The 20,113-nt window shown below is 38.4% G+C and overlaps 1 protein-coding gene across 2 annotated transcripts in view; it reads right to left on the bottom strand.

Moving 5' to 3' along the window:
* Positions 1-20,113, bottom strand: part of MYPN (myopalladin) — an 89,628-nt gene that overhangs the window by 45,605 nt on the left and 23,910 nt on the right. For both annotated transcript variants that reach the window (XM_036336891.1, XM_036336890.1), the window contains exons 3-7: positions 14,500-14,675; positions 11,357-11,408; positions 7,751-7,865; positions 6,659-6,730; positions 119-260 (exon numbers count right to left, since the gene is read on the bottom strand). In XM_036336891.1, coding sequence (XP_036192784.1) covers positions 119-260; positions 6,659-6,730; positions 7,751-7,865; positions 11,357-11,408; positions 14,500-14,675 — 557 coding nt within the window. The remainder of the gene's footprint in view (positions 1-118; positions 261-6,658; positions 6,731-7,750; positions 7,866-11,356; positions 11,409-14,499; positions 14,676-20,113) is intronic.

The raw sequence follows: 20,113 nt of genomic DNA, 5'->3' as shown, positions 1-20,113 counted from the left end.
GATTTTTAGAATATTTTTACTATATTTAAATTAGTTGTGAAAAATTATAAAAATAAATGCCTACAATACATTTATAAAAATTAATTATCAGAAAAATAATTTTGAAGCAACAACTTACTTTTCTGTAAGATTCTAAAATCTGGGGAATCTTCTATCAAGGTCCCTTCTCTGTACCACTCAACTTTAGGAGATGGAGCTCCTTTCACTCTGCATTCAAAGACGACCAGCTGACCCTCCGAGGCTGATAAATTTTGTAGCATCTATAATGAGAAGAACATTATTAGAACTAAAAAGTGTACATTTTTTGAAATCTAGTTCCAGTGCTGAATTTTTAGAAAAGATGCTATATTTGGATTTTCTCCAAATCTTCTACATCTCCAGCAGCTCCAATTTAGTTTATTTTTGAATAAAGGTTTAGCTTATTTTTGAATAAAGGTGCACTCTCTTCTTTCTTTTCCTCTCTGTTGCAAGGCCAGACAAGTTTATTAAATATTAGACAAAACATTTTGAAGGGTTCCAAAAATACTAATTTTTTGGTAAATTTTTGGTATTCTGTTCTTAAATACCCAAGTGGAGTTTAGTTTTCAGAAATAATAACAATTTTAAAAATCTGCAGTGAGTATTTACTAGGTGTACTCGGCATAAGAGTAATGTATTTTTCCACAGAAGAATATCACTGTCCACAAGGTGTAACATCTCTGTGGTCCAGTCAAATTAACTAACTGTTTTCCTGGCTTTGCTTTATTTACATTCTGCTGTCCTGGAAATTGACTTTTGTTTTGCTATTTTGTTTTCTTTATGTGTTCTTTACAGTCTAGCTTCAGTATCTATGCAGGGATATAAACTCTGGCAATCTCTATGAAATAACAGTCATATGTGTAGTCTTAGGTCATGGTAAATATCTTGTAATTTTGTGAAGGTGTCATTAAATGTTTTTCCACTCTTCCATAAAAAAAGGTTTATATAAACCACTTTGAACTGTAAAATATCAGTATATTCCATAATAGACTCTATGGGAGAATGGAACTCACATTTTCCTTTCACATCTAGTCTTCCACTCATCAAGATTTGTGAATTTAAAGTCACACATTCACTTATGTAGTAGGTGTTTCATTTAATTATGAAATGTTTCTTTGGCATGTGTGTGAGCATATTTTTCTTTTTAATTTTGGCCCGAGGATTATAAACATAGAAAGGTTATGATTAACTTCCTCCACAAGCTCTTTTTAGGAACAAATGCTGCAAGCCTTTCTATTATTACAATTTTTGCATCTGCAACTAGGAAATATTGGCTCTTGCTTCAGAGAAGGGGATAGCTATTTTTAAAAAAATATATATTTTTATTGATTTCAGAGAGGAAGGGAGAGGAAGAGAGAGATAGAAATATCAATGATGAGAGAGAATCATTGATCGGCTGCCTCCTGCATGCCTCCTACTGGGATTGAGCCCTCAACCTGGGCATGTGCCCTTGACCCGAATCAAACCTGGGACCCTTCAGTCGTCAGGCCGGCCAACATTCTATCCACTGAGCCAAACCAGCTACAGCAGGATGGCTAGTCTTTGTTTGTTTATTTCTTTTTTGCTTTTGTCATTCACTCTTATAAATATTTTGTGATTGTTTACAGCTCTTGTCTGAATAATTTATGATATGTTGTGCATGGCCATATCATATTTATGGCATTTGTTTAAGGAATACAGGGGTGAGAATAACCACCTGGCTTCAGCTGCAGTAGGAAACTTTTCTCTCATAGGGGTGTGTAAGTTAATATTGGGACAGCCAGGGGGCGATGTAGTTCAAAGTTAGTGCTTTGTTCTTTGCGTTTTCAAATTTGTTCGCTAAAATAATTCAGGATGGGATTTGCATAGAGTGGTTTCTGAATTAATAAAAAACTATTTGATTAAAAATCTTGTTATTCCTTGTCTACCCTAAACAACATCCTCTGGTGACAAGAATGGAATGCTCTAAGTAAGCAGGGAACATCAACGATTCTTGAGTGCTCCTGGCAAGCTGGTGAATGTGCCCTCCACCCTGACATTTGAGCAAATTTTGTATTTAAACAGAAGCTTTGGGGCCTATTGAATACTTTAATGGCAGTCAGACATCTCCCTGGGATTCATATATAATGGAGTTTCATTCCTTCTTGAGGCAAACAAATTAGAAAAACAAACAACAACAAAAAAGGTGGTGATGGCAGAAGAGATTAAATAAATAAAATATGGCACATTTAAAAAATAGATATAAGCAGAATGAGGTCAATCTACATGTTTTGACAGAGCTTGCAGTTCAGTTCAGATATATAAGCCACTTCTCAATCTGCAGAGGTTACACCAAAGCCCTGTTAGCAAAAGGACCTCCTTGAGAGAATATGTTGTTTACAACTGAGACCAACATTATTGTTATTATTCACTAGACATTGACAACCAAGACCTGTGTTCTATATCAGAGTCCTGCCAAGATCCTGAGATACTACAGTGTATGGAACATGCCCACTAAATGTCTGTGATATAAGATGGAAGCTCATTCCAGTGTGACATGTCATCAATACTCAGTAAAGGAAGTGCCAAGGGTCATCTTACAAACCACTTAGAGAAAATGACTGGAAGTCATAGTTTGAAGGACAATGATAGCTGTTACTGCTGAAAACTGGTTTTCTACAAAAGTCTCATGGGAAGGTACTGGCACACATCACTGCACGTCAGGGTCTGAAACAGTTGCACCATTTGAACATAGTGCAGATGGTGCCACGTTCAACACAGTAAGTAGTAGGCCTTGGGCTGTTACTAACGGTACAGTGTGTTCACTGTGTACAGACATGATCATAATCATCCAGATTTCACTGATGACGAATGAGGCGAATGAAACACTCCCCTCCTAGCAAAGGTTAAGTTAGTCTTAACTAGGAATTATGGATTGGACTAAAGCCACTATAACCGATGTCTTTAACTTCTTGAGGTGAAAGATATCCAAAGTGTCATCACCATACTGATCATCTGGGAAGACATTCTTTACAGGGTAACTTGACTACACCCAGAGACTTGAGAAGCATGTCTTCCATGGCCATTTGATATTGGATTTTTTTTCTCTATTCCCCCTAAAGACACTCAGATGCCACAAAGCGATGAAAGCAATGGTTCCTTCTTAGCTGAAATGGAAGTTATTCGCCACAGAAGAAACATTACTATGTGCCTGCTTTGTGCCGAGCACTGTGCCATGTGCTGTAAACGTGAGTTGAAGGGACACCGTCCTATAAATATAATGCAGGGACATCTTGAGAAAGGGTGTCTTCCTTATGGGTTACAAGATGTCAGCTACAAGGGTCACATTGTCACTTCCTTCCCTTTTTAATCCAGCTGATATTTTGCACCTTGGAAGATGGTGCAAATGAATGTTTTCATTGCTTTAGGCTGGAATTGGATCGGAGCGGTTTTGACTGATAAAGAACTGTTTGACTGAAGACTCTTTTGCCTCTTGCTTGTCAGAGGTGCCCTGTAACAGCTGAGTCAGAAAAGCCTCTGGAATGTCAGGTTGGGGAGAGGGGCCTGTGTAATCTTCAGAAATCTGGATCCTGTCACCAGTCCAGTTATTTCAGGGTTTCCTGCCTCTGACATTATATAATGAAGCACTCTTCTTCAAATTCCCACTTCCCCTGCCCCCTTCACTTTTCAAATGACTGCTGAAGCAGCTGGAGCCAGGGCTGCTGCAGCCTTGAAAGTCCGCCAAGCAGCTGCTGTTGGAGAGGGAGCAGCGATAGGAGTAAGATTCTAATCTGATCGTCTACCTCCCTTCACACTCAAGAAGTGTGAGCACGGTTTCTCCCCATAAATAGAGTGGACGTGTTTTTTGTTACTGCAGAGAGAATGAAGGATAGTCTGTCGCCATAAAATATTTCAAAACATAGGTAGGTATCACCTATAATCAGAGCAATGAACTAACACGGAGCACCCCTGTCTTCTCTCAAACTCTGCCACTGTTTTGTTGGGCAGCCCTCCTTTTCATTTTAACCTTCTTTAAAAAGAAGATAAAACCAGTAATTCCCTATCACCAAAGAAGGCACAAGGAGTTAAATGAAACTCTGTTCTCTGGTGCTTTTTAAAAAGTTGGCTTCTTGCCATTACTGTATTGGCAAAGAAATGCTTTGTTGGGCAGTATAGAAAGTGAGTCATGGGGGTTGAAATGCCAGAAGTTCCTAATGAAGTGCATAGAGCAGGAATAACCCAAATAAACACATGCAAAATGATCAGTTATCAGGGCTCATGCCACGTGATTACCATCGCCAGTGGCTCTGACTCAGACATTTTCTAATGACACTGGCAGGGACTATGACCTCAATCCTGCCTGTACTGATGGAAACTAACGTAAGCATGCTGCCGCTGATAAGCCCCTCTGGAATCTGAGTCACAGCCTATCCCTGTGCCCTACGTCTGAACAATCCTGGTCCATTTATGGAGGCAAAAGCATACATCTGAGGGCTGAGAAAGCCTCATCAGAGTTTGGGTCTTTGTATTAAGGGCTGTTTTCCCACCGTGGATCTAATGTTTTTGGAGATTTATCTAACAAACAACATATAGTAATGATTACTCATTTTCCCATTTTAATTTATCAAAGGCATATATGTGTCAGCCAAACAGAGCATCTAATTAGAAGTTCATCAGAGTCACCACACAAAGGCAGCTAAACCTGTTACTCAAACCGGCCCATGAAAATGAAATGTAAAGAATAAGTGTTGAAGTCCTACTGTACTTTTTGGAATAATAAAAATGACTTTGGACCTATTATTACCTTTATGGACTCCTATGTAGATATTAGAGATAGGCTTCTAAGGGCTTGGGAGGGACAGAAAAGTAAATAGTTTTCTTATTGTGCTGAATGTTGTGCCAGGGGTCTGCACCAGATGACAGATGCAGGGAAGACAGAGCACCTAGGGAGATTTAAGAGGAGATAAGGACACCTCTCTGTTCTCTGGCTGGGCACTTGGTAGTAAGGAAAAGAGAAGGAGATATCAGTTGGGACCAGGTACATATTATTCTGTGATTTAGTTGCTTTTGAAGAGTCAGCACTGTCTCGAGGGTGTGACAACGTGTCCTGATTTCTGGGGCACTTAAGCTATGTTTTAAGGCTAAGTGACTTAGCCGTGAAATAAGAGACGATTACAGATAGCTCTATTAGCTATATATCATACACACACACACACACACACACACACACACACACACACACACACGTCCATTTATAACTCGTCATCAAAGTCTCGTATTTGCCAAGTCACAGCATGTTGCTTTCCTACGTCACGTCTTTGAAAATAGCAATGCTGAAACATCAAAAGCAGGTTACAAGAAGTGAATCTGAAAAATCAAGAGGCATCTTGTTTCCCATATGAATGTTGACTCAACTGATATGGATGTGGATAAGCATGTCTCAGTCTAGACTTCGGTTGATTTTGGAAAGCCATCTTGAATGAGCTGATATGGTGGCATCTCCCTAAAAGTGATGTCTGTGGAAGTTGTGGATTTAGCTCTTTCTTTAAGGTCAGTACTCACTGGAAAAGACACAGTTTTTGCCATTTTGCTCTAAATCATGATGTCTCAGTCCCAGGACTACTGGCAGTTTGGTCTGGGTATGTCTTTGTTGTGGGAGGCTGTCTTTCTATCCACTGCAGGATGGTCAGCAGCATCTCTGGATGCCAGCAGCACAATGTCCCAAATGCGACAACTAAAAATGTCTCCAGACATTGCTAAATGTCCACTGGGGCGGGGGTTGGGGGGGGGCGTGAAATTAACCCTCACTGAGAACCATTTCTCCAAACTAAAGCATACTTCTGAGAGGACAAAATCTCTTTGGGCCTAAGTTAGCATTGATAAAAACAATAAATTATAAATCCAGGCATAGATTCCATCCATGTAGTCTTCATAATACCAAATAAAAATCCAATGTCACTCAATTTTTTACCTTTGAACTTATTGCCTTATAAAACATATACACAAAGTCAAGGCTATCTAAGGGAAAAAACAATTGAGTGAGAATTGGAAGAACATGTTTCTAGTCCTAAATCTGACACTAACTAATTCTGTGACTTTGGATAAATTGCTTAATCTCTCTGGCCCTCCCTTATTTTTTTTTCCATTTGTAAATGAAAGTGATTAAGTAAAGTTTCCAGTTCTAATACAAAGATTATGAGACTCAGAATTAATGCCACCACAATAGGTGATACCAAGCAATAGAAAAATAGGACTCTTTATCTTAGAGTGAGGTTTTATGTTGAGTCTCCTAAGAACATCTACTCCATCTCTTGAGTGCCAAAGACACTCTTTTGGTGCAATCCAATTCTTTTGAAAGCCCTTCCAAGGAAACCTTTGGCATATAAGTGGCTAGAAACTTATCACCTGACCCCTAGGTGTAGCTATTGTGTTTAACAGCAATAGGATGCCACAGAGATCAATGTGGTGAGTGGAGAAGACATATCTTTCATTACACAAACTGTTATTAAAAATATGAGACTTGAATGACATGGTAACAAATACTAAAAATCCCAAATCCTATACTGTACTTATAACAGACCAAAGTCCTGAGATAAAATCAGTAAATATTTGATCCTACAACTTTGTTTGGGTATTATAGTATATTTAAAGGCATGACAGAAAGAAATAATATTTTGATTACCTTTGTAAACACCGGAGCTGCAATGATAGGTTTTCCATCCAATCCTTGCAAATAGTTAGTAGGGCTCTGACACTGTTAGAAGGGAATGAACAATAGATTTATTGTCGCTAGCATTATCAGATAGATAGATAGATAAACAGATAGATAGATAGAACACATTTACAGAATTTGGTGTGTGAAATTAATCTAAAACCAAAAGACTGACATTTTCTAAATCTATGAATTACAGACTTCAAATTTTATACTGAACTGATTGTTTTTCTTTCTAGATCATGGTGACTGCCTCACATGTGTAATTAACCCTGAGTCCCTGAAGAGCTTCCATAGAATTTCTGAGCCTCCACAGATCATAATTTGAAAAACTACTGGATTAGAACTAAAATGTGACCCCTGTGCATTACTCACTGGCTTAGATAAGCAATTGTTTAAATTTTTAAATGGTTTTAAGTCAATAAATAGATCAATAACATGTTACAAATATATTTAGAATAGTATGATTTTATATTTTAGAAGTATATGCATACATATATTTTCATATATATGCCTAGAAAATGTATGAAACTATCTGCTAGAAACTATTAAAGGAAGGTACCTCTGAGGAGTGGGGACAGGGGAGTAGAACCTTAACTAAAGCTTTTACTTAGGATACTTCTCTATTTTTCCAATGTTTTCACATTAAGCATGTATAAGTATCATCATTATCATCATCATCACCACCATCTTGAAGGATGAGAGTCTTTAATGTATTAAAAAAATAATTTCATGGTTGCTCCCATAGAAAGTAGAATTCTGAATGTTCTGGGCCATTGTGTGTAATCAATGCTCTAATGCCAATAAAGCTGGAATATTAGGGACTAATTTATAAAGGGTTTCTGTGAAATTGCCCATGAGCTAGAGAGTATGTTTCCAAAGCAACAGGAACCACTGATATCCTACATTAAAAGTACAGATTATCATGATCATGGAAATGAATTGCCCAAGGTCATTATGAAGGTGCAACAGAGAACATGATCATGCCATACAAGATGGTCATGGTCACAGTGCCTGCCTGTCACAGACTATGGCACTTGTGTTTCCCTTAGACTTTTGTACCTGTTGGATGGTTGATACACTCGGCCGGGCCACCACATGCTGGGCTTGGGGTACTGCTGAAGGAATGGCTGCAGAAGTAGTGGGAGGGGGTGACACCTCTTTTGGCTTCTGGATTCTGAGAAATGATTAAAACTTTTATAAAAACAGACTTATCATTGCTTGTGAAAATTATTTCAGCAAAGTTAGTAACTTATCCCTGCTTATAGTTAGACATAATACAAGTCTTTGGTCAACAATATTCCACAAGCCATTACTGAGGGCTTCTTTGCTACACACTTTATTACGTGTAAACAGGAAGATGACAAGATATCATTCCTGTCCTTGTGTTAGCTGCTCCCAGCCAAGCTGGGGACTTGTGCATATTCACAACTGAGAATCCAGATGAGTGCTATGATGGAGCATGTGCAGAAGATAATTTTTTGAGATTTGTTTTGCCCTCTGTATTTTCCCTCCCCTATCCATTTCAAGTAAAAGGCCAGGCTTTGTAAATCTTTGCTTCTGGGATTTGGGCATGGCAGAAAGCAGAAACAGCCTGAGTCAATGAGCTCTTCAAGTTATACAAATTAAAGGGATTATTTGAAGGGCAACAGAGCCAAGAAATATTCTCGAAGAGGCTACAGAGGGGAGATTATTTTAGTTTTGTGGATCTTGCCAGAGAACCTGATAAGAGGGAGAACCAGAGTCCAGAGGGGATGTAACCCTTATGATTAAAGAGTCCCACTCTTGCTAAAGATATCAGCACCCAAGCATATCAGAAAGCAACAAAGGACTGGACTTGAAGGGGCTTTGAGGTCTGGGACATGGACCTCTCCCTAATAACCTGGGGGAGGGGGGAGGGGGTAGATGACCGATGACAGAATGGGCTTCCCTTTTGTTTAGATGTTACCTCTGTCTGTCTCAGCTTCCTCATCTCTAAAATGGGGAAATAATAATTTTTACCTCATAGAATTTTTGTGAGGGTTATCAATAAGATAATTCATGTAAGATGTATAGAGCAGTGTTTAACATCAAATATTAAATACATATATATCCCAAGGAGCTTTCCACAGTCATGGAGGAGGAATGGGACATCCAATAATAGGTGATTAAATATTTTCCTAACCAGGCAAGTTGGGGTCTCAGAAGCAGAATTATGTGGTCATACAGAGGCTATCAGTGTCCCTGAAGCATCCATCTTTTTCTTCTATAGTAATAGAACCCCTGATTTCTTTACATGGCTACTCCAGATAAACACTGTATTTCCCAAACTTCATTGAAGGTAGGTGTGGCCACATGACTACTTTCTGGTCATGGGATAGGAGGGACAGTGATGTCTGTGATTTAAGAGAAATGACCTTAAGAAGGGGACAGAAGATACCCTATTTCTTCCAATTTTAGACTAAGAAGATGAGGCTACACCATGGAATGAGATGAAGCAGAAAGCTAGAAGTAGATTGGAACGCAGGGGAAGGTGGAGCTGTTTTACTAGCTAAATCCATATTTTTATATAAATGAGGAATAAACATCTTATTTAAGTTATTATTTTGAGTCTTTATTACACATAACTGAAGCAAAACCCTAACTATTACAAGTAGATGGAAAGAAAATAAACAAATGAGTTATTTCTTACTTATTAAGTATGTATATCAAAATTCACACTCATTAGGCTTGTAACCGCGTCATGAGAGCCCTGAGGAGGGAGTGATAAATGTGCGATAGAGGAGAAGTTTATTATAGAACTTGACTAGGTTTTGAAGGCCAGGCAGAGGAGATAGGGCATTCCTAACAAAGTGAACAGCTTGAAGAAAGAGGTGAAATGAAACATACATTGTTTGAGTGAGATGGCAACAGTCTAGAGAACTTGAGGTGGGGGAGTGGAGGAGGAGAGGGTAGGAAAGGCTGGTTGATACTCTACTGAATAAGGCTTTGTATGCCATGCTAAGATTTTTTTAAAATGTTATTGTTTGTTTTGTGTTTTATTTTCCCATAGATAATTTTTTAAGTCAGAAAAATAACAGGATCAGAATGATCTTTTAGAGAGTAACTGGTGGTATTTGAAAACTATAAAAGAGAAAAAGGTTGAAACACCTATAAGGCAGTGACTGGCATAAAGAGGCAGGAACAAAGGAGGAATTTAACTGAAGCCATGGGAATAAGGAAGAGAGTTAAAGGGAGAAATCATTTACTCTGGCTATGAATTTTCATATCTGCACAAAAGCTAAAGGCAAGTTATCATTTCAAGGTAGGCACACAAAGGATTTTGAAGAATAAGACATGATCTCTGCCCTTAAGGAATAATTACCGCCTGTAAGGAGGGGGGCGGGGACAGAATGCGCAAACACAGTTAACAGCTCTTTAACCAGTCTTCCAAATACTGCCACTTGTTTCAGGTAGTCTCAAGGAATGGCTCTCTGTCTGTTGCCAGTTCCCAGGGCTTCTCTCCACAGCCTCCTCCGCTTGAAACGCCCTTTCTTTTCTTATTTGGGGGTGTCTACCTACTGTTCTTTTAGGCCTGAGCTGAAGGTCACCAATTTTGTGTCTTTCTTCCTGATCTCTCTTTCCCTCCTCAACCAATAGAGCCCTTTGTGCCAAGTCTTTTACACCTTGTACATAATTATGTCACCGTTTATCACACTTTATTACTCTTACTGTCTATATGCTTGCTATTATACCTTTTGCTATATTTGCTATATATTTCATTGCTATATATTACATTCCTACTAGACTATAAGCAGGAAGTATCTGATTTTTCTTAGTACCCATTGCATCTAATGAAGGGCTGGTGTAGAGTAGGTGCTTAGTCAATGGTTGTGGAAAGTAATGAATAGATAGATGTAACTTTGTTCAGTACTCATAACAATTGTTCAGCAAAAAAGTCACTTGCCCAGATCATTCGCATAAATAATTTAGGATCACCAGGTTTTGTGTTCTTGTAAGTATTATTATTTAGTCAGAAAACATAAAGTTTTTTGAATCACTGGATGTGTTTTTCACTCTTTATATATAGGTATGATGATACTTCATTGGTGATATCTCATTTTTAAAATAGTGGGAAGCTTGCCTGGCCAGTGTGGGTCAGTGGTTGAGTACTGACCTATGAACCAGGAGGTCACAGTTCAATTTCTGGTCAGGGCATATGCCCAGGTTGTGGGCTCCATCCCCAGTAGGGGGTGTGCAAGAGGCAGACAATCAGTGATTCTCATCATTGATATTTCTATCTCTCCCTCTCCCTTTCCCTCTGAAATCAATAAAAATATATTTTAAAAAAGATTGGGAAGCTTGAATTCACAATTACTTTTCACTAATGTGCTGGAAATGGCCTTTTTATTTTGCACAAATAATTGCACATTTACTGAGAAAATTTAGGAGAGCCCATTTTTAACTCTAAAGGGAACTTTTAAAAAACCCACTAGCAAAGTTACTGATGCAGATGGGTTGCATGGTTATTGGAAAACCTCCTATGTGGAAAGAGTATGTTCATTCCTCCTGTATATTTCCCTCTTTTAACTGCTTTAAACAAGAAAGCCTATATTTAAATAACTTAATTAAAAGCAATAATTAAATAACAGTAAAATACTGGGAATATTAAAATTAATCTAGGCAAGACTTAAGCAAAATTAGAATTACCGATTCATCTCTTCCTTCTTAGGGTCCCCTTCTGAGTCAGAAGAAGAAGCCCCTGAAAAAATAAAACCAACACATGAAACTTTTAAGATGATAATTTCTTAAACTGGTTTCTAGGCATTTGAAGACCTATAGAATTTCAGACATAGAAATGAACTCAGTGATCCCCTACACCAGTGGTTGGCAAACTCATTAGTCAACAGAGCCAAATATCAACAGTACAATGATTGAAATTTCTTTTGAGAGCCAAATTTTTTAAACTTAAACTATATAGGTCGGTACACTGTTATTAACTTAATTAGGGTACTCCTAAGGCTTAGGAAGAGCCACACTCAAGGGGCCAAAGAGCCGCATGTGGCTCGAGAGCCGCAGTTTGCCGACCACGGCACTAACAAACACCCACTTTTACAGGTGAGGAAATAGATTCTAAGTAGTTGAAGGGCTTGCTCAAAGCCACATGGCTAATTAGTGATAGTGTTCAAATTAACTGGTCCAAATTCCAAGTGTTCTTTATATAAAACACCTGCTGATGTCTTTGGACTAAAAAAAGTCTTTGCAAACATTAATGTGGTGTCCATAAATCCTCTTACTGACCTACCCACACTAAATAAAAGAAGGGATTATAATGGATTCCAAACATTGTAGATGTAGGTGGATGCTCTTCCGTCTAGTCCTAATATTAACAAGTCACATTTCATCTCAGGAGGGGGGGTGCTTGAAGCTCTGTTGCCATAAAAATGAAAAAAGATCAGCGATCCAATCTCAGCACTGTTTCCAGAACTTTGATCCTGGATTTATTCTCAATACAGTAAATTCCAGGAAGATTTATCAGAGCTAAATCTGGAGGCATTTATTGTACTCCAAAATTATGAGATTGAAAACATACAACACACTTCTATTCATGCATTATTCACTATTATCATCATTTTTCACAATCTGTTCAATAAATGTTTATCAGACACCCACTATGAACTTGGCACTATATTGGAGATATAGAAGAATGAGACAGTACCTTACAATCTAGTTCATAAATGGGCATTTAAATCATAATAATGCATTATTTAAGTGCTGAAACCAAGGCCTACATAAGGTATTATAGCTGATAAAAGTGTTAAAGAACGGTTCCCAGAAAAAACCAGGGGATGAGATAAATGGGAACAAAACGTTATAGATATGTAAGGAACATAAATTGATTTATTCTCTAAAATTAGTCATATAAATTTTGTGCTGATGTAATTGCCTTTCTAAGGTTCCCAAATGGTCTCCTATCATTTACCCTTGAATCCCTGCAGTATATTCTCACCCAGGAACCAGAGTGACCTTGTTAAAAGCTAAGTCAGATTAAGTCACATCTCTGCTCAGGGTACTCCATAGCTTCTCATCTCCCTCAGAATAAAAGTCAAAGTCCTTGCAAATGACCTTGCAAATGACCTTTATAATGTGTTCACCTGCCTCCTCCCATCTTGAGCCCATCTTGAACTTTTGACCTACCTGATCCTTTTTTTCTTGTTTGCCTCACCCTGGCCACATTGCTCGTCTCTTTGTAATAAGACAGGCACACAGCCACTTCAGGGCCAGTGTACTGTGGATTACTGTGCCCAGAGTTCTTTTCTCTTGAATATCCTTGTGGCTCACTCTTTTACTTCCTCTAGTTCTTCACTTCTATGTCACCTAGTTAGTGAGGTCTTCCTTAATCACCCTATCTAGAATTGCAGCTTACACACAACACACACACACACACACACACACACACACACACACACACACACACACTCATACTTCCTATCCTTGATTGTATATACTGTGAGATAACAGAAAAATATATATAGGTCACTACCCCTGGTTCCTGGCACAGAGCCCCTAAAACTCTTATAATTTCCTAAGTAATGAGCACTTTGGAGTATCTCTGTTTTTTGCCTTTGACTCCATTCCTGACACAGGGCGCCTAAAACTCCTATAAATTCCTAAGTGATAAGAGCACTAAATGGGTCTTGTGTTCTAATGAGATAACTGGGTCGGCTCCTCTCTGGTTCTTGGATGGGGGCTGGTCACCAGAATCATTCTAAGCCCTGATTAGAAGTTTGGAATTTTCAGCCCCACCCCCCACAACCCAGAAGGTGAAGAGGGGCAAAAAATGCCTGCCTGAGGAAGCCTCCTTAGACATTGTAGGTATAGGTGGATGGGGTTTGGAACGCTCATAGGCTGGCGAACATATCCACATCAGGAGGGCGGCACACCCCAACTCCACTGGGACAGGGCTCCTCTGCTCAAGACCCTCTCAGACCTCACTCTCTTTATCTCTCCGTCTAATTGTTCATCTGTATTTTTTATCATATTGTTTAATAAACTGCTTATCAAAAATAAATGTTTTCCTGCCCTGGCTGGTTTGGCTCAATGGATAGAGCGTCAGCCCGCGGACTGAGGGGTCTCAGGTTCCATTCCAGTCAAGGGCACATGCCTGGGTTGTAGGCTTGATCCCCAGTGGGGGGCATGCAGGAGGCAGCCAATCAATGATTCTCTCTCGTCATTGATGTTTCCATCTCTCTCCCTCTTCCTTCCTCTCTAAAATCAATAAAAATATATTTAAAAATAAATAAATAAATGTTTTCCTGAGTTTTGTGACACACTAGCAAATTAATTGAACCTGAGTTGGGGGTTATGGAAACCTCTGATTTGTAGCCAAGCCAGACAGAAATGGTGGGTAACCTGGGGACCTACTACTTGTGATTGGCACTTGAAGTGAAGTGGGAGCAATCTTATAGAACTGAGCCCTTAATGTATTGGATCTGACACTATCTCCAGGTAGTTGGTAAAAGAATTGAGTTGAATTGTAGGATATTCAACTGGTGTCATGAAGAATTGCTTGTTGATGTGGGAAGCTTCCTACCCCCAACACACACACACACACCTCTCATATATTTTATTTGTTGTTGTTGTTTTTTTTTATCTCATATACTTTATGTCTCTCCATTACAATGTAAATTCCATCTTTCCATGAACCTAGGAATTTTTGTCTATTTGGTTCACTGCTGTTATCCCCACTGCCTAGGAGGGTGTGTGGTAGAATAGGCCCTCAATAAATATTTATTTATTATAACTATATGTCTTACCAGTAAATGCCATACTCCAAGAGTATTTTGCTTTACCTTCTATATAAATCTCAGCAGAAGTTGAATCTGTTCCATAGATGTTAGAAGCAAAGCAGGAATAGCGTCCTGTGTCCTCTTCAAAGGCTTCGGCAATTGTCAGTGAGTGCAGATTTCCCGCCTGGACAATATGAATGTCTGGGGAATTTTCAAGCTCCTTGCCTTCACAATACCACCTGCAAGGAAGGGAATATGGGACAGGACTGAAATGTGAGACTTAATAACAGATGGCTTCACATGTTCCTTAAGAAGAAAAGTGTGACAAACTTAGAGTGAGAACATTAAACAATCCACTATTATGGTATAATTTAATTGTAACAATGAGAAGACCTGGCAATATTCAAATCACATTGCCCCTTTACTCAGGAAATTGGAAAGTGGTTTCTATGAAGAATGATACAACTGTGAGAAGATGGACGAGAAAACAAATACAGCCAACCATGAAGAGCGGGGTCTTTGATGTGAACCCGGCTTCCCCTAAAAAGACTTACAGCTCTCTACAGTATGCATTAAGTACGAGTTTAGCTTAATTGAAGATGAGTTGAGTGTGTTCATTCCTTTCTACAAAATTTCATCTGACCTAGCTAAATAAAAATTATTCTGTTAGTTCCTTGAGTGATCAAAGTAAGGAAGATGGGTCATAGTCACCCAGGAGTGGCCCAACTCTGGCAAATAACCTAAGTATATTTCTATAAATTATGGTATTTTATTTTAATTCTATATATTTAAAGTTAGAAATTTTTATTATAACGTAGATTTTTGGCCAGAAGTTTACACAGAATAATACATAAAAAAAATGTTTAAAATGTGGAGGTGCATAATAAGGGGAAAGGCCAGGAAAACTACAGGGAAATGCCATTTCTCACGTAACAGATTGGCAAAAGTGTAAAAGTTTGATCACTCTCACACACTGCTAGCAGGAATGTAAAATAGTACAACTCCTATGAAAGGACTATGGCAACAACTGCCAGAACTACAGATGCATTTATCCTTCGACCCAACAACCTCACTTGTGGAAATCTATCATTCAGGTACAACTGGATACATACAAAACGACAAATGTACAGGTTACTCATTTAAGGCGCAAACAATTGGAAACAACCCAGTGTCCATCACTAGAGGACTGGTAAATAAACTATGGCACAGCCACACAATTGAACACTATGCAGCTCTATAAAGAGAATGATAAAGATCACTATGTACGGAGGTGGGAAGAACCCCAAGATACACAGTTAAAATTTTAACAGCAAGGTTAAAACAGTGGGTATAGAACAGTGGTTCTCAACCTTCCTAATGCCGCGACCCTTTAATACAGTTCCTCATGTTGTGGTGACTCCCAATTTCATTGTTACAAATTGAACATAATTAAAGCATAGTGATTAATCACAAAAACAATACATAATTATATATGTGTTTTCCGGTGGTCTTAGGCGACCCCTGTGAAAGGGTCGCGACCCACAGGTTGAGAACCGCTGGTCTAGAGTGTTAGCATTGTGTAGGCAATGTGGGAGAGTTGAAAATTAGGAAACCAAGTGCCTTGGGGATGTCAATGAAAGAAGCCAATTTGTGCATCAGAACCCCAGCAAGTTTCAGCATCTGGAGATCCACGTTTGGGGATATGGATATAGCTAAATAAAAATCACTGACAGCGAGGGAGGAGACATGGGGCTCAAAAGAGAGTAATTTATTTCAAGTTTGGGAAATGAGCATTTAGACTCCCACAGCTCATCACATTCTCCCTTCAGTTAGGGGCTGCCCCCGAATAAAGGCTGAGTAGCTGGCTGCGTGAGCAGCTGCTCCATATTGGAGCAAGAGGAAGAAAGGCTGTGGGAGGGATTTCTCTAGGGAAAAACAAACGGGCCCGATGACTTAACTGCATGGAACAGAATATTTAGGAAGTGTTTTACAAATGTATTGGAGAATTGAGACAAATCTGTGATGGGACCACAGAACTAAGTACATAAAAAAGCAAGATAGTAATCAACTCCAGGTCAAAATAAAAAGTTGTACCAGCAGCCTGGCCAATGTGGCTCAATGGTTGAACGTCAACCCATGAACCAAGAGGTCATTGGTTCAATTCCCAATCGGGGGCTTGATCCCCAGGGGGTGTACAGAAGGCAGCTGATTGATGTAGTTTCTCTCTCATAGATGTTTCTATCTCTTCATCCCTCTCCTTTCCTCTCTCTCTAAAAATCAATAATTTAAAAAAAGAAAAAACAGACCAGTTGGCATGGCTCAGTAGTTGAGCATTGACCGATGAACCAGGAGGTCAGTTTGATTCCCAGTCGATCGGAGCACATGCCTGGGTTGCAGGCTCAGTCCCCACTGGGGACATGCAGGAAGCAGCCGATCAATGATTCTCTTCATCATTGATGTTTCTATCTCTCTTTCCCTCTCCCTTCCTTTCTGAAATCAATAAAAACATATTAAAACAAAAGAAAAACAAAACAAAACATTCATTTTTCCCTACTTGGATTAGCAGTGAATAATACTCACACAGTAACGGAAAGGTAAACATTTTTCTTTTTAAGCAACAGTATGCTATGATTATATTGAGGCAATGCAGGAAGGAACAAGAGAGGTGCAGGTTTAGTGAAGGGGCGCTAAACCACCATCTTTTGGAACAGGAAGTCAATAGAAAATAGCTAATATCAGCAGAGCAAGCAACAGTAGATTAAGTATTACAGTGGTTCTCAAAGTGTATTTCACTTTCTGTGAAGACAAAACTATTTCATGTAACACTAAGATATTATTTTCCTTTTCACATGTTGACATTTACACTGATGGTGCAAAAGTCACAATGGGTAAAATTGCTGGTGCTTTAGCAGCACAAATTAAGGTGCTGTCAACATTGACTAATGGTCATTGTGTTCTTTACCATCACACTCGGAATCTTAAAAAAGAAAATCCGGTTTTACTTAAAAATATCCTTGATGAAGCAGTAAAAATCATTACTTTTATTAAATCTCAACCTTGAGTCCATGTTTTGTTTTGTTTTTTAATTTTTATTTATTTCAATGAAGAAGGGAGAGGGAGAGAGAGATAGAAACATCAATGATGAGAGACAATCATTGACCGGCTTCCTCCTACAGGCCACCTACTGGGAATCGAGTCCACAACCTGGGCATGTGCCCTGACCAGGAATAGAACCCGCCACCTTTTGGTGTATGGGACTACACCCAACAATTAAGCTACATGGGTCAGGGTAAGTCCATGTCTTTTTAACATTCTGGATGGTGAAATGGGAAGTAGCATAAAGCATTTCTATTGGATATGAGCACTTGTGTGATTTTTTTTTTTAGTTGAACTAGATACTGAAGAGTGACTGACAAATTATGGCTTCTCAGACTTGGGTATTCAGCAGTCATTTTCTCAAAATGTCATTTCCAGTACAAATAACTGATAACATTTTAAGTACAAAAAATTGTAATAATTGTCGCCAATAAAAAAAATTGAGCTTTCAAGGAAAAATAAGAGATTTGGAAAACTTGGATCCTCCACAGTAAGTTTAGGGCTTCCCAATACTTAGACTTTTTGATGAAATCAATTATCATATTAACAAATGTGATTTTTAAAAACTATCATATAAAAAAATGTGCCAACATTTGGAAGGTCTGCATTACTCATTTTCCAAATGACTAATGGGTGATGTTTCTCAGTTTTAATTTCTAATATGATAATTACAGATATAAACCACATAGATAAAATCTCTCTCTTTTAGGTCTCAATAACTTTTAAGACTACAAAGGAGCCCTGAGAACAAAAAGGTTAAGAACCAGTAGCATATCACTTAGAAATCTAGAGGTAAATAAATAGGAAATTCCAAAAAGAGTTGATAGTGGTTTGTTCTTTAATATTCAACTTTTTATGAAATCTACCTGTATTAATTTGGAAAAGCAAATTTAAATATTTCAAAACCAATAAATAAATACCTTCCCTTATATAAATATTATAAGATTATCTCATTTCTTTAGATAACATTTCTCTTCCTTACGAAAGTGAGAGTGAAAACATCCATGAGCAATTGGACAGCCAGGAAGCGATAAGAGGAATGATTCAAATGCCCAAACTCTCTGTCAGAAGCACTTTTGTCCTTACTCAGACAGCCAGAATGAATTCAGCCAACCCAAAGAACAGTCAGTAACATCACTCTGACTTTAACACCATGACCCACTCAAAAATAATGCACCAGTCAGGCTGCCTTTTGAAAAGGTATTAAAATTGACCCAGCTATCCTAAGACTTTTGAGGGTAAGGCTTTCATAGAAATGCCCTGGCCCAGCTATGTGTTTTAGAATGCCAAATCCTCATGATAGTTACAGAATAGCAGTGATTCATGGCTCAGAAGAAATGAGTCATTGATCTGGGGAAATAGGGCAGGTCCAGATTATAAAGAAAAGCCCACTTTTAATGCACTAAGGATAGCTCACCAGATCTGCTAACATGGCTAGCTACAAGCCTAAGAATGAAGACATGGAGGAGACACATTTTTCAGATGTAACTGGACTTTTGGGTTGCATACCACCATTCTGCTGTTAGGTTACTCTTTTATCTAAACTATGGCTTGAATAAATATTATGACTCATTGCTTTAGCACATTAAAAACTTCTAAATGTAATTTGAATGTGTTATTCTGACTCACCAGTAATGCTCATTAAAAGAATGATTACTCAGAGCCTTTCTTTAGTCCAGCTCTTGCCCTTCCAGTGTCCCTGTTCCACCTCTTATTGTTCCCTCTCCTAATGCCATGTTCATTTCCATCACAGAACCTGTATATCACTTATAATTATACATTTATACACACACACACACACACACACACACACACATTACTGGACAATAAATACCACAGGGCAGAGATGATCACGTCCATTTACCACTTGTTTATCTGGCTCTTGGCCAGATGGCACATTCTAGATGCTCCAAAAAGTGCTTGTATACATGTTAAATGAATGAATTTAAATTAGGATTATTATAGCCTAAAGTCTGTTTCATTTTTTAAGAAGGCTTGGGGTCTGGAAAAGTTCTTTCCTTGATTGTCTATAACCATCTTTATCTAACAATGCCTGAAACAGCTAAAAGATAGTGTATTTACTTACTGACATGTTCAGCTCTCTCCCTGCTCAGAGCGACTCTTCATATATCGAGTGCAATGGGAGTATATTAGACAGTATGATGATATTAAATGTTTTCTAACAGGACCCAAAGTTATGCTGGATTTCATGATGGAACTTGGCGTTTTGAATGTCTTGTTTAGCTGAGTTAACAAGTTGTCATATCCAATGGCTATTTCCCACTGATAGGAGTATGGAAGTACCAGTGAGGAGGATTTGTCTATGCTTTAACTTTTATTAAAATCTGAATTTTTCTGAGTGGTACCTTTTTGGTAAATTAAGAAAAGCATAAATAAAATAGTTGCCTAATATAAACTCATCAAGACTACCCCTTACCACATAGCCAACTTTAGACAAGAGGGAGGATGAATAAGTGTGAAGTTGAGAATAATTCCTAAAATAATTTTTAAAGGACTAATTATTTTGAGCAGGGATGACTAGAAACTTTTATCTTCTCCCTCTAGAATTCCTCTTTTCTTTCTCTCATAGCACTTACTGCTG

This window comes from Myotis myotis, unplaced genomic scaffold, assembly GCF_014108235.1.
Source record: "Myotis myotis isolate mMyoMyo1 unplaced genomic scaffold, mMyoMyo1.p scaffold_m19_p_15, whole genome shotgun sequence".
NCBI classification, from domain to species: Eukaryota; Metazoa; Chordata; class Mammalia; order Chiroptera; family Vespertilionidae; genus Myotis; species Myotis myotis.
This window is presented reverse-complemented; position numbering and strand designations above follow the sequence as displayed.